The sequence below is a fragment of the Python bivittatus genome, unplaced genomic scaffold (genome assembly GCF_059951505.1).
Source record: "Python bivittatus isolate LINGU-HERP-01145 unplaced genomic scaffold, Pbiv_v1 ctg000080_np1212, whole genome shotgun sequence".
NCBI classification, from domain to species: Eukaryota; Metazoa; Chordata; class Lepidosauria; order Squamata; family Pythonidae; genus Python; species Python bivittatus.
The window spans coordinates 6,149,335-6,161,557 of NW_028277035.1; the positions used below are offsets into that span (position 1 = coordinate 6,149,335).

Consider the following 12,223-nt stretch of genomic DNA (forward strand, 5'->3'; position numbering starts at 1 on the left):
CTTCCTGTTAAAAATCTCATACTACTACCAGTCAAGACATTTATCCAACTACCAATCATTCATCCATCCAGCCATCCTCTCCCCTTTTATGGACTTCATTTGATAAAGAACAAGATAAAACACATGGTGGTGAAGCCCAGTTTCCAAATGGAAGAGTATAAGATGTGAACAGACACTTGGAACCTTTTTACACACTGTCACCAGAAGAGTTTGCCAACCTCAATCTTACCCGATATCCTCAGCCATGATTTATACTTTTTTAGGGCAATGTTTCCAAACTGCAAAACAACTACCAATTTCAAACCCCAAGAAGAGTCCAGAGAATTAGGACAAGGCATTGTTAGAGTGGCAGCTCTTTTTATTACACAGCAAGGACCAAATTCTACTAAGTGAAGAAAGGTTTTTACACTTGTAAAAAGACAATACAGGGGGAAGACATGATAAAAGCTTAATCTGAAAGCACACCCATCATAATTTAATGACAATTTGAATTCAAGTGACAAATTCAGTTTAAGTGAACATGGGCCTTTCCTAAGCCTTTCCAATTATTTCAGAGATCCAGTTAAAGGAAAGATGTGGGAAACTGAATATGGATGGTAGGGGGAGGAATTTTGCAGATCAAACACATTTTTTTTCCCCCAACATTCATAACAGAAGTTTTACATTGTGCCTTGAAGACAGACAAACATGACTTTTTGAAGCAGAACTCACAGTGATGTCTTCTTTTAAATATCAATGTCTTCTGGAATTATATGCTCACCAACATTTCTACAAGCTCTGTACAGTTAATTGTATACATACTTATCTGACAGCAAAGCCCACTTAATGATTCAGATTATATCTGTTTGTCAGTTTGCTACACATCTTTTATAAATCTGGGGACATACAATATTTCTTCTAAGCTACATTTGGACTGACATCTGGATTTTAGAACACTGTAGTCCGATTATACAAGTTGCGTTATAGGAATTTTGATTGCATTTAAATAAAACAGAAATAGGATCCTAAGTGTAATGTATCAGCCTCCTTCTTGTATCTTGTGGACCAATGGTTTCTTTGGCATTCTGTACATCATTTGTTGATCCAGGCTGAGGGATTGCAAAAGGGTGTGGCATCTGATGCACGTGGTGCACCCACATAGCAGTAAGAGTATAATACAATAAACAGTTCTCTTACCCTGTCTAATGCAAGGATGGGCAAACTGTACTCATAGGTGAGATTCAGACCATGAATCTTTCTTTTCTGACCTCTGAAATCCATTAGAGGATGTTTCCTGAAGCTCTACCCCTTCTCCCAAACCCATGGAGAAGTGGCCTGGTCACAAATTAAAAAAAAAAAAAACCGCTCGTCCTTTATGGTCAAACCACTGTTTTCTCTGCACTGTATACTAAGTGATAATGGAAAGGGCACCCCTGTGACCAGGCTCCAGGAAGAGAAGCTTAAGTTCTAGAAGATTTTATCTTGTGGTAAGAAGACCTTGGATGTTTTGGTAAAGTTTGATGATTGATGATTTTGCCCTACTTTCCAAATGATGCATGTTGCTTTAACTGTCACAACAAAAATTACAGAATTCCTTATCAAAGGCCAAGAACGGCATCCAGAAGATTGAGCTGTTAAATACTTTATAATTGCTTCCTTTGTTTATTCACCTTTGCCTGCAGCCAAAAGTATAAAACCCAGCTGGTGAGATTCACTTGTCAGATAATAATTACCTGCTCAAGGGATCTCTTGGCACCTGAAAGTTAAAATATGAAAGTTTCCTTAATTACTCACTGGAAGGAAACTTTTGCAGGTGCCTCTGTGGGCATTATTAAAAGTGCATGGAGGTTTGGGGAGTGAAACTCCATTCTGAATTATAAAACTTCACTTCTAATAGAGAGGTCTACTGAAGTTTCATACAGCTGAAATCTCTAAAGACATCTTAAGGAAAAAAGGACAGATCAAAACAAGACAAAACAAAACACAAAATTCATCTCAGCTCCGTATTTAGCTTCATCAAACTTATGAATAATCATAGAAGTAATTTTTCTCTTCTATCCTTTTTGAAATATATAGTACACTCTCAACGTTATTAACTGCCAGTATAAATATTCACACACCAGATATATTAGCTGCAAGTTTGCGATATCATGGCGTGATCCAGTCAAAGTAAAGTGCCATTGTCCATAGAGGAATTAACTGTAAAGATGCTAGACTCACTAACCGAGAATAAGGGCTTTTCTACATTATAGCCTTAAGCTGCCTGACTCACATGCATAAACTGGTTGAAATGAAGCTGGCTTAAAACATTCTGTTCTAGATTTCAACCTTTTCCTCCAATTTGGTCCCAGTGGTGGCCTGGTATAAACCATGCTTACGGGCCCGCAGCTGGCAGAGTTTCCTGCTTCTTTATCTGTCCCACCCATGCCAAGAAATCAAACATCAATTGCTTTCTTTCCTGCAGGCAGATCTTTGAGGACATGAGTTTTCCATTGAGAGTTGTTTTGTATGAGCTCCCTTCTGCTACTCCCCCCTTATAATTGACACTTTCCCATCTGGTATGTCCATCAGTGAACCAGTAAAAAAATTAAACAAGACAAGTCAAACAAGACAAACCAACCCTATTTTACTACTTTTCCCAAGTGACTACTTGGGCTAGGAGGGGAAGCTGGCAGAACAGTTCTGTCAATTTTATCTGGTTAAAAAAGAAAGACAAAAAAGAAAGGTTTACCATTTCATAGTCCCATCAGTGATCTTGTAAAAAAAAAAGAAAGGGGGGGAGCCCACGTTTTACTGGACCACTGATGAAATGAATAAAAACAAAACAAAAACCCCACAGGTTTACTGATTGAGGTCCCTTCAGAAGTATATTGATAGCCTGGCACAAAATGGCCACGAAAGGCAGTAACAATGACCAGATGGAAAGAAGTGTTCCTGCTATAAACACTACTTTTGATGCATAGCAGGGAAAGACAGGCAGAGGTTACCTACCTGGTGGGCTGGTGTGGGTAGAGGATGATATCAGCTGACCTTGCCTTCAGGAAATGGTTGCTGATCCATACTCATGTTGGGGCAACCTGGCTGTACAGATGAGCCCTAAATCCCACTGGAATCAGTGGGATTTTCTTCTGAGGATACCTGCGCAGGGTTATACTATCAATCTCTCTCCCTACCCAACTAGTGCTGTCAAAGCAAAAGAGAAGGGAACACCCAAAATTAGAAAGAAGACTTTTCCGCTAAGTGTTTCCTTTGTAAGTCACCACCATGGTTTTTAGCTGCAATGTTGATTCTTAACATACAAAAGAAAAATGCATCACATATACACTGGCACTTTCCAAAACGCAAAACAAAATCAGAAATCCTGGGTCTCCTTCTTAGCAATATTCTTCACAATGTGCTGCAGGAATATTATTTAACTCTACAAATCCCATAGGAACGGATGGGTTGTGAATGTCTGTTAGGGGATGGATGAAGTCCTCAGTTGTGCTCTGGAGGGTGTCAATGTACATCTTCCATGCCTTTCCTGGAACAGGAGCCTTGGATTTAGCTTTTAGACTTCTCTCTAGTTTTTTCTGTTTATACTTAAATTCCAAAATAGTTTTTGTGTATCTGTTCATTGTGGTCACAGAGGAAGCCATGCAGCAGGCAAAGGAAACCCACGCCAGACTGTCATTTTGAGAAAAAAAGTGAAGAAAATGGCAGAGGATATAGCCATACACACTCCCACGCCCAGACTGAACAGCCCACAGATCTCTTATAAAGTCATTTCATTTTTAACAGGCCTATCTGTTAAAACATTTTCCAACATATAAGAGCATCCTTTTTGACATGTTTTGCATTCAAACTCACTGTGATTTCACACTTGTGCGTTTATATTTTATTGTTTCTAAAGCTGGGCTGAATGATCACACATGAATATTTCAACAGGAAATTCTGCCCACATTTTTTTTCCCATGCCACTTACCACTTCATTAGTGACATGTTTGTCATTTAGTAACATTTCTTTTTAATTCACCACAGGCCACCCGACTAATGAAAGATCATGCATCAAATGAGATGATTTTATGATATTTCAGCCACCGATCAGTAGCAATGTCACTGAATGCAACTTAATGCTGATTAAGAAGGACAGTAATCTTTCTTTTGCCAATCCCACGGGGGATTCCAAGCTTAACACTAAGGTGGTTGCACAGACAAATACATTTCCCCCATTTATCAATAGTACGTGGGGGAAAAAGGTTACTGAGCAGCTAATACTTCTTTTATAGGTTCTGAACATATTTGTAAAGTATATCCCTTTCAGCAGAGCTCTTATTGGCTTGGCTGCTAAAGGAAGAAAGCTTACGTAGATGGAAGATGTCTCATTTTCTCATCTCCTTCAGCCACTTCCACAACAGTTTTTGTTTTGGGCAACTTTATGAAATTGCTGGGGTCAATATCTGTGTGGGAAGGAATCATTCTTCTCTTGTAAAACCTCACTGACAGCAGAAAGATCACTTCAGAGTTCTCTGTGCTAAGAGTAAGAGGAGCTATTTTCTCCTAGCATCTTAGTTCTTCACACACAACTGTTACTGTTAAGATGTCACCATTAATATTAAGCACCTCTTTGCTACATTTGAGGAGCAAACCTGCAAGGTCTTATGGCTCTGTTCTCAGACGCAGCTACAGCACTTGTCATTGAGATAAGAAATTAAAAAAAAAAAAAAAGTCTGACATACAGTTTTAAATTTAATGGATCCATCAGAATGACTTGACTCATGCCCAGCTCTTTGTGATACTCTTTGCTTCAAAACTTACCAGTAAGACCAGCCATAATCCCACATCTGAGGCCTCCAGTCCTCTGGACCAAAATTGACCGTCATTTGAAATACGGTTGTATACATCATGTGAGCCACCATTCCAAGGAGACCTGAAACAGTTGATCATAGTTTCAACAAATTATTCCTTGCTGAATTGGTCATATGGCATGCAAAGTGCTGGGTGAATTTCCCAGGGGAAAAAAAGATGTGTCTGAAAATGTATCTTGCAGATTGTATCTGCTGGGGATGAAAGATAAATAAGCAGAAGGTGACAAGCAGAGAACTAATCCATCCACCTTGATGTCTTTGGCATGAGAAATTGTACTAACTGGAGATGAACTCGAAACCTTCTGCATTCAACCCAGCTGCTCTATCTGGTTTGGATTTTCTGCCCATTCCTTGACTGCCATTGCAGCCACTTCTTCCCAGGGGCCTTCTTTTTCTTTCCTGAAAGGGCTGGCAGTTTTTCTCACACAAAAACTCCTCTTCATGTGGAGAGTTTGAGTACCAGCGGCAAAAGCTCTTAGAACAAGGTGACTCTTCCCATCATTAAGAGCTGATCTTTCTATGTCAAGCCAAATATAATTTCTTTATCCCAATCATTTCTTCCTTTGGCTTACTTTAACTGTCAGAGAAAGTATTACCAAGCTGTACCTGCTAAAACAGTGAATATTGCAGCAAATGCATCAAGCTTCAGCCCATCGAGGGCATGGACAGAATGACAGATTTCAATCAGCATGAGAGTGATACCCATCAGGAGTAAAATAATATAGAGGATCTCTGCTGCAACGGACAACCATAGAACTCCTGGAACACACAAACAAAAAACTCATAGCAAGAAGACCATTTTTAAGAAACATTTTGTTTCTACAAACCAACAATAGAGCTACACACACGGTTATAAAACTTGATTTCTTTTTGGAGGAGCTGGCAATCGATTTTAAGGATGGGAGAGGAGAAACTTAATTTTTTAAAATCATTTGTAGCCACTTTTCCCAATCTAGGACTCTTCAGATGTCCAGCTGGCCATCAATCTGCCGTGAGGCTGAAACTGAGCCTGCAGAAGGGTCTTGCTTTTCCTGCTTTCAAATTAGGAAGCCAGGTTGGGCTTCTTTAAGATTTATCTAAGCTGGCATATGCACTGACTGCATGGAGAATGAAGGGCTGTCTCATCCATGCCCAAATTTGACATTCAGCAAAAATTCTGGCCTGGCACAATATGGTTCACGGGGTCACGATGAGTCAGACATGACGTAACGACTTAAAAACAACAACAAAAATTCTGAACTTCTATCTGAGGCAGCGTATGTTTCATAAAAACTAGATATGTGCGGGTGTGTTAAAAGATTGTTTCCCCCATGATTCAGAACACTGGATATAAATATAGAAAGAACTTGAAACAGTGACAATATATAATTACCTTGAACTGCTGGGGGTGTCAGGCTGATGAAACTTCTGCATTTCTCACCTATAAGGCACATAAAATGAGCACTTAAAAATTAGGGATTAAAAAAAAGAACAACCCACAAGTGTCGTATTTGCCTGCTTAGGTTCTTATCTTCCTAACATTTATAGGAACAAGAGCCTCCCACAAGCATCAAGCGGCAGATGGTGGGGAAGCCAGAAGCACTGAGGTAAAACGTTCCAGTCCTGTTACACTTGGAATGCAAATCCCAGGGGAAGTCATCTTTTTAAAAAGCATCCATCCACCTGGTTTCATATGTCGTATTTTGCTATTTGTTTATGGTACCAGAGTGCAAATGTATCCAGGCAGCCTTTGATTTGGAGTGTTTCTTCTCACTTGTGCTACTTGTACTTTTACCAAAAAAAAAAAAAAAAAAGGTGGGGGAGGGTGGGGAGGGGATAATCCATCAGCACTTGTATATTTATTCTTAGATGCCAGGGTAACATTATCTCATCAGAAACTCCCCTGAGGCAGCCATTATATCACCCAGTAGCACAAACTTTCCAAATAACCAATTGTATCTCCTATTTATGGAAACAGAGAGCGTTATACCTAAACATGCACCATCTTCAGAGACAGAACTCTGTGGATAAATACTGAATAACCCTGGAATGGTTCAATATTATTTTCTAGCCTTTAGGAGAACCTTCCCCAACCTGATGGGTTGCATCAAATTCCCGTCACAGTGAGACAGATGGAAAAGATTGTCTTAGGTGCTCTGGCCAGAGAGATGGCAGCCTCTTTATCACTGGATGTGTTTATTCAAAGGCTAGACAACCACTTGTTGTGGGTGCTTCCACAGAGTAGGTTTCAGAGTTCAGGGGTGAAACTCTTCCAACTCTAAAGAGTTCATCTTCCAGTTCCTTTGTTCTTATTTGAATCCCCATTTTCTAATTTTCTCAGTTACTTTCCCTCCCTAGACACCTTACTGCAATCCTAAACCCCCTCCCTTCCCCTAGAGCTCTTCAAGTTCTCCTAGCCATTTCCTTTGTCTTCTGTCTTCACAGCTGAATATACTGTAACTGTTGCCAAAGATTACTCCAGAATCTGGGAATGAAACCTTTTTTCACTCCATGATTTGGTCAGATTTCTCTCGCCCACCCCTACCCCCTTACTACGACATCTCCCTCTATAGCTGTCTTCTCTCATCATCTATGATAATTGGAGCTGCTCTGCCATTAGATAAGATGAGCTGATGGATGGTATTGAAGGGGGTGCAGCAGTCAGTCTTCTGAAGGACAAAGCTATGTGTTACCTCTGCAGTAGGTGGTTTCTAAGCCTATTGTCCTTCTGTGAAGGACAATTTTGAAAGCCTGTCCATAACCTTTGGTGCCCCCCTTTTAAGAACAACAAGGTCAAGGCAGGGCTGTTCTGAGTCTCATGCTTTCTATCTTATCAGAGCTCAGTAATGGTTTCACCCCACCCCTCCCACCCCATTCTCAAGGCCAGAGCTAAATTCCTCTGCACTTGAAGCATCTCCTGTACCTATGGTATTGTTCAAGCAGGTACAAAAATACAAAGCACTTCTTTGAAGAATAAAGAAACTGTTAAATGTGTTGCATTTTCACAATGATTGCTATATCTCCCAAATGCGTGATGCAACTTACATGTTTGGAGTCAAAGAAATAAGAGCTGATATATGGATGGGTGCTCAACTTGTCACCAGCAGGCATTTGCAGAAGCAGACAGCTGACTGAGTGTTTTGGTGTAATAATTCACCATCCTGGTGAAAAGCAGATCTAATGAAGAGTATCCGGAAGCTACAGCTGGTCCAGAATGCAGCTGTGTGGGCTATTTTTAGAGCCCCAAGGAGGGCCCATGTAACGCCACTGCTCTGTGAGCTGCATTGGGTACCAGTTTGCTTCTGGGTCCAATTCAAGGTGTTGGTTATCACCTTTAAAGCCCTACATGGCATGGGACCAGGTTACCTATGGGACCGCCTCTCCCCTATGACTTCAACCTGTCCCACCCAATCACACAGAGGGGGCTTTGGACCCCCTCAGTGAAAGAACTTCAATTAGTGGGGTCCAGAAGGCGGGCCTTCTCTGCGGTAGCCCCCGCTCTTTGAAACATTTTGCCCCTGGAGGTGCGATTGGCCCCTCACTCCTGGCCTTCTGAAGGGCTTTGAAGACCTGGTTCTGCCACTTGGCCTGGGGTGGGGAGGGAATACCTTAAGCATGGGGATGGCTAGCCCCATGGAGGCCTCCTGTCTTCAGTCCCAGATTTTTCATTTTCTTGGACTCTCCTTTCCCTTTTTTTAGAAATGTTTTTAAATTGATGTTTTATGTATTTATATATATATATTTATGTTTTTAATGTTCTGTGTGAGTCGCCCAGAGTTCCCCCATTGGGGGGAGATGGGCGGGGGAGTAAATAAATAAATAAATGTATGTATGTATGTATGTATGTATGTATGTATGTATGTATGTTAAAAAAGACAACGAAACTGGGAAGCTGTTGGGATCCACAGCCAGAAGACCAAGTGGCAAGATTAGCAACACCAATAGTGAGATGCATCTCCCATCTTCAGCCATGAAATAAGGGCTGAGTGAAAGCTGGCAGAGAGAGAATCAACCCTCAGGGCAGAGACCAGCAACTGGCTTCCAGCACCTCATTTGTGACCCACAGAATTGTCTCAGGAGTGGGTGGAGCCAAAACCCTCAGCATCTTCTCTTATTTGTGGGAGTCTGGGGGACCTCTGGAGCACCATGACTAGGATGTGTTTGCCACATATTTATTCAGCAAGGGGGGGGCAGCTTTTTGAGAGTGGGGGTGAGAGGCACAGAGGGCTGGAAAATGAAGTAAAGTGAGGACAGGCACATCATATTTGTAGGGACAGGATTCTCCTTTTTCTTTTGGTTTGAGGGGGAGAGATTTGAGGATTTTGTTTATTCTAAACTATGGTCAGGGATTACCCTGGAGTTCTTTTATTGCTACAAGCTTGAAAATGGCAGGAAACCACACTGCCAGTCAGCACTGTCTCCTGAGGCTACCCTTTGGTCATGAACTCAGGGAGCAAAACCATATTTATTTTATTCAATTACTTAAAAATGTAGAACCTCTTTTCATTAAAGGTAACCACAGAGGAAGATTTATTTCACCTCCCTCCTACAATAAGCAATGCACAGCATTCATAAGAGCACATTCCCAGGGCTTAGTGCCCTTTAACATCATTTCCTTAGGAATCTCAGTACTGCCATCCTGTAAAACAGACCAGTTTCCTCCAGCAGGGCTGATGCTGATAGAGGAAGACTTCCCAGAGACCACCTAGCAAGTGTATGGTTAAGCAAGAGATGACTAAGGGACTTTGTGGCTCACAGCCTTTGCTTTTAGGGTGGAAGAATATGCCAAGTCAGCAAAAGGCAGTTCCCAAACGTTTGGAAACATGGATCTACTTCTCAGGTTAATATCAATGGCAAGGGTGGGAGCTGAGAAAGTTTTCAAAGAAAAAGCAGCCTGAAAACTCCCCCAAGCCTAATTTTCATCTACACGCGTGCTCTTCTCTCCCCCACACGTCCCCAGTAAACAGACTTATTCTTGCTCAGGAAAAACAATTACGGGTGACTAAAAGGGTGTCGTGTGACAATTGCAGTGGCTGTTATAGTTTAATGTCTTGCACTCAACATCTCTTTGGAGAGAAAAGAAAGGTTTGGAAATCCCACACTTGATCTGCAACATTAATTCTGTCCTTGGCTGCCTACTCAGGCTTAATGTTCTGCTCAGTTATAATTTGAATCATTCTGCTAATATTTTGGTAAATGTATAGAGTCTGAAGAATCCATATACCTAATAAAAGCTATCATATTCTTCATGTATTAAAACATGAGGAATAATGTCAAAAAATCCCTTTTATTTACTAATACAGATAAAAGGCAATTACCCTGATTCCCCCAGAACTCATGTTCTTTACTGGTGGTCCCAAACTCTCCTGAGTAAGAAAAATGGAATAAGATTTTCTCTCCTTTTCAGTCAAAGTCATCATTTTAAAGCTTTCTCCCCAGTTTATGTGTTCCACAGACCTGGCACCATATAAAACTGTGTATGTTGTGTGTGTCCTAAAATTGTAATCAAAGCTAACAAATTTCTATCCCACTTCTTTTAAACACTTTCCCACTGATTTTATAAATGGGGTGAAAGAGATAACATTATGAGTTCCAATCATATCTTTTCCACCCCAAATACTGTTCATTTCAATGTTAACTTTGCTGTATTCTTTGAAAATTATGGGGTGTTTCATGGCCCTTTAAAGTCTAAACATTGATTATGTCTGGCGTTTAAGGCTCCATATGGTTTCTGCCACATCAGGCAATGGGCCTGTTTCTCCCCAAATAGCATTCTATGGTGTCCCTTCTTATATTGAATCAGGAGACCATGGGACAAATTATCATAACCCTTATAATCCTTTCTCCCTTTCCAACCTCATATTAGAGTAGCAAGAGAATTTTGATGTGTGAGTTGCCAAAATGGGTGAGAAATAATTATCAACACAGCTTTGGGGAATAACTTTGTAACAGATGCCATCGGGTAACAGATTGTATCCTCCCTTAAAGCATTTCATAGCCCATGAAGATTATTTTGGAATTGGTTGGATTTGTGCTAAGCCATGGTTTGTTTTATCCATGGTTTATTGATCAAATCACCATGGCTACATTCACATGTGTTAACACATAAACCATGGCTTACAAACCATATATTGGAACATGTTAAGCCAAACCAAAGCAAATCACATTATAGACTAACATGATGTGTGTAATTCAATATTTATGAATGGGATGTAGGTCAGAGGTAAAGAAATGTTTCCATTATACAGATGGGAAGAGTAAGGCTAAAAGAAAGTCAGTGATACAGCTGAAATCTGAATATTGCTTTCACCAGGTAGAAACACCTAGCTGACAATGGCGGATCCTGAAAAATCAAGCAGCATCAGATCTGATTATTATTTGGGTGGGAGGCCACCAGGAAATCATAAACCATACTGCTGAGTAAAAAAAAAAAAAAACATTCCAGAAGAAGGCAATACAAAACTACACAGACCTATCTAGGGAGTCACCAGGAGTCAAGCTTGATTCGAGGGAGTCCTTACGTCTCCCACTTGTAACCTTGATAGCACCACAGCCACTGTAATGACGTTCTTCACCCAGACCCAGCCAAAACGTGAAAGAAATGACACAACTATCTTCTCTCTCAAAGAAAATCAGGATGAGGAAGACTGTTTGCCAGAACAGCACTCACCTTTTCCATTGATCATCTCTTCACAGGAATGCCAAATACCGGCATGAAACTTTCGATCGACAAACTTGTCATCCCCCGTCTCCCAGATGTACTGAACCACGCTGCTGTCATTCGCACCTGAGCTGTTAATGCGAATGCAGTGGGTCCCACCAGCAAGTTCATTGCAGAACGGTTTGGCTACCTTCTGGGTTCCTTCGCACCAGTAGCTGCTGCTGAAGGCTGTGATAGAGAAGATTAAAGAGATTGAGCTGAGCGAGAGGGCTGCCGAGGCTCGCTGCCGCCTGTCCACCCCCATTGCCTGAGAGCTGCCTTCTTGTAGAGGCAGCAGGAGGCAGCCTTCAAGGATGCTGGAAACACCCACTGCTGATGCTCTCTGCTGCACATCCACTGAAAAGCCCCTCTCTGAATTTTCCCCACCAGCCACTGAGGCATCACGGCAATCCTGAAGTTAAGAGGTGCCTACACACCCCAGGGACTAGGTGATCTGAGCCTGACTTTGCCGCAGCTGATCCCTGAAAGCTGGGAGCTGCGCTCCAAAGCTCCTATCACTGCTGACAGGGATCAGCTTAAGAAGTTCAGAACCTGGCAATCACCACTGGAAGCATACAGGGGTAGCCACAGACTGCCGCCCCCCCATCCACACCTCAGGAAAGGTGCTCGGATCAGACAAGACAAGTGACAGGCAGACGGGCTCTGTCTCAGCACAGCTGTCTCTGAACCGGTCACTGCCCAGCAAATCCTAGCCTCA

At 41.6% G+C, this 12,223-nt stretch overlaps 1 protein-coding gene across 1 annotated transcript; it reads right to left on the minus strand.

The window, feature by feature from the left end:
• Positions 1-353: 353 nt before the first annotated feature.
• On the minus strand, positions 354-11,770 carry GSG1L2 (GSG1 like 2). Its single transcript, XM_007429526.2, has 5 exons — positions 11,476-11,770; positions 6,199-6,246; positions 5,433-5,585; positions 4,777-4,888; positions 354-3,645 (listed from the first exon to the last, which is right to left on the minus strand). Exons 1-5 carry the CDS (start codon positions 11,768-11,770, stop codon positions 3,354-3,356), a joined length of 900 nt encoding a protein of 299 aa, XP_007429588.1. The 3' UTR covers positions 354-3,353.
• Between the last annotated feature and the right edge of the window lie 453 nt (positions 11,771-12,223).

Coding starts and splice junctions, on each gene's coding strand:
- GSG1L2 (XM_007429526.2), bottom strand. CDS start 11,770: ATGGGGGTGGACAGGCGGCAGCGAGCCTCGGCAGCCCTCTCGCTCAGC. Junction 5,586..6,198: donor GACACCCCCAGCAGTTCAAG/GTAATTATATAT, acceptor TGTGTGTTCCAG/GAGTTCTATGGTTGTCCGTT. Junction 3,646..4,776: donor GATTATGGCTGGTCTTACTG/GTAAGTTTTGAA, acceptor TCAAAATGACAG/TCTGGCGTGGGTTTCCTTTG.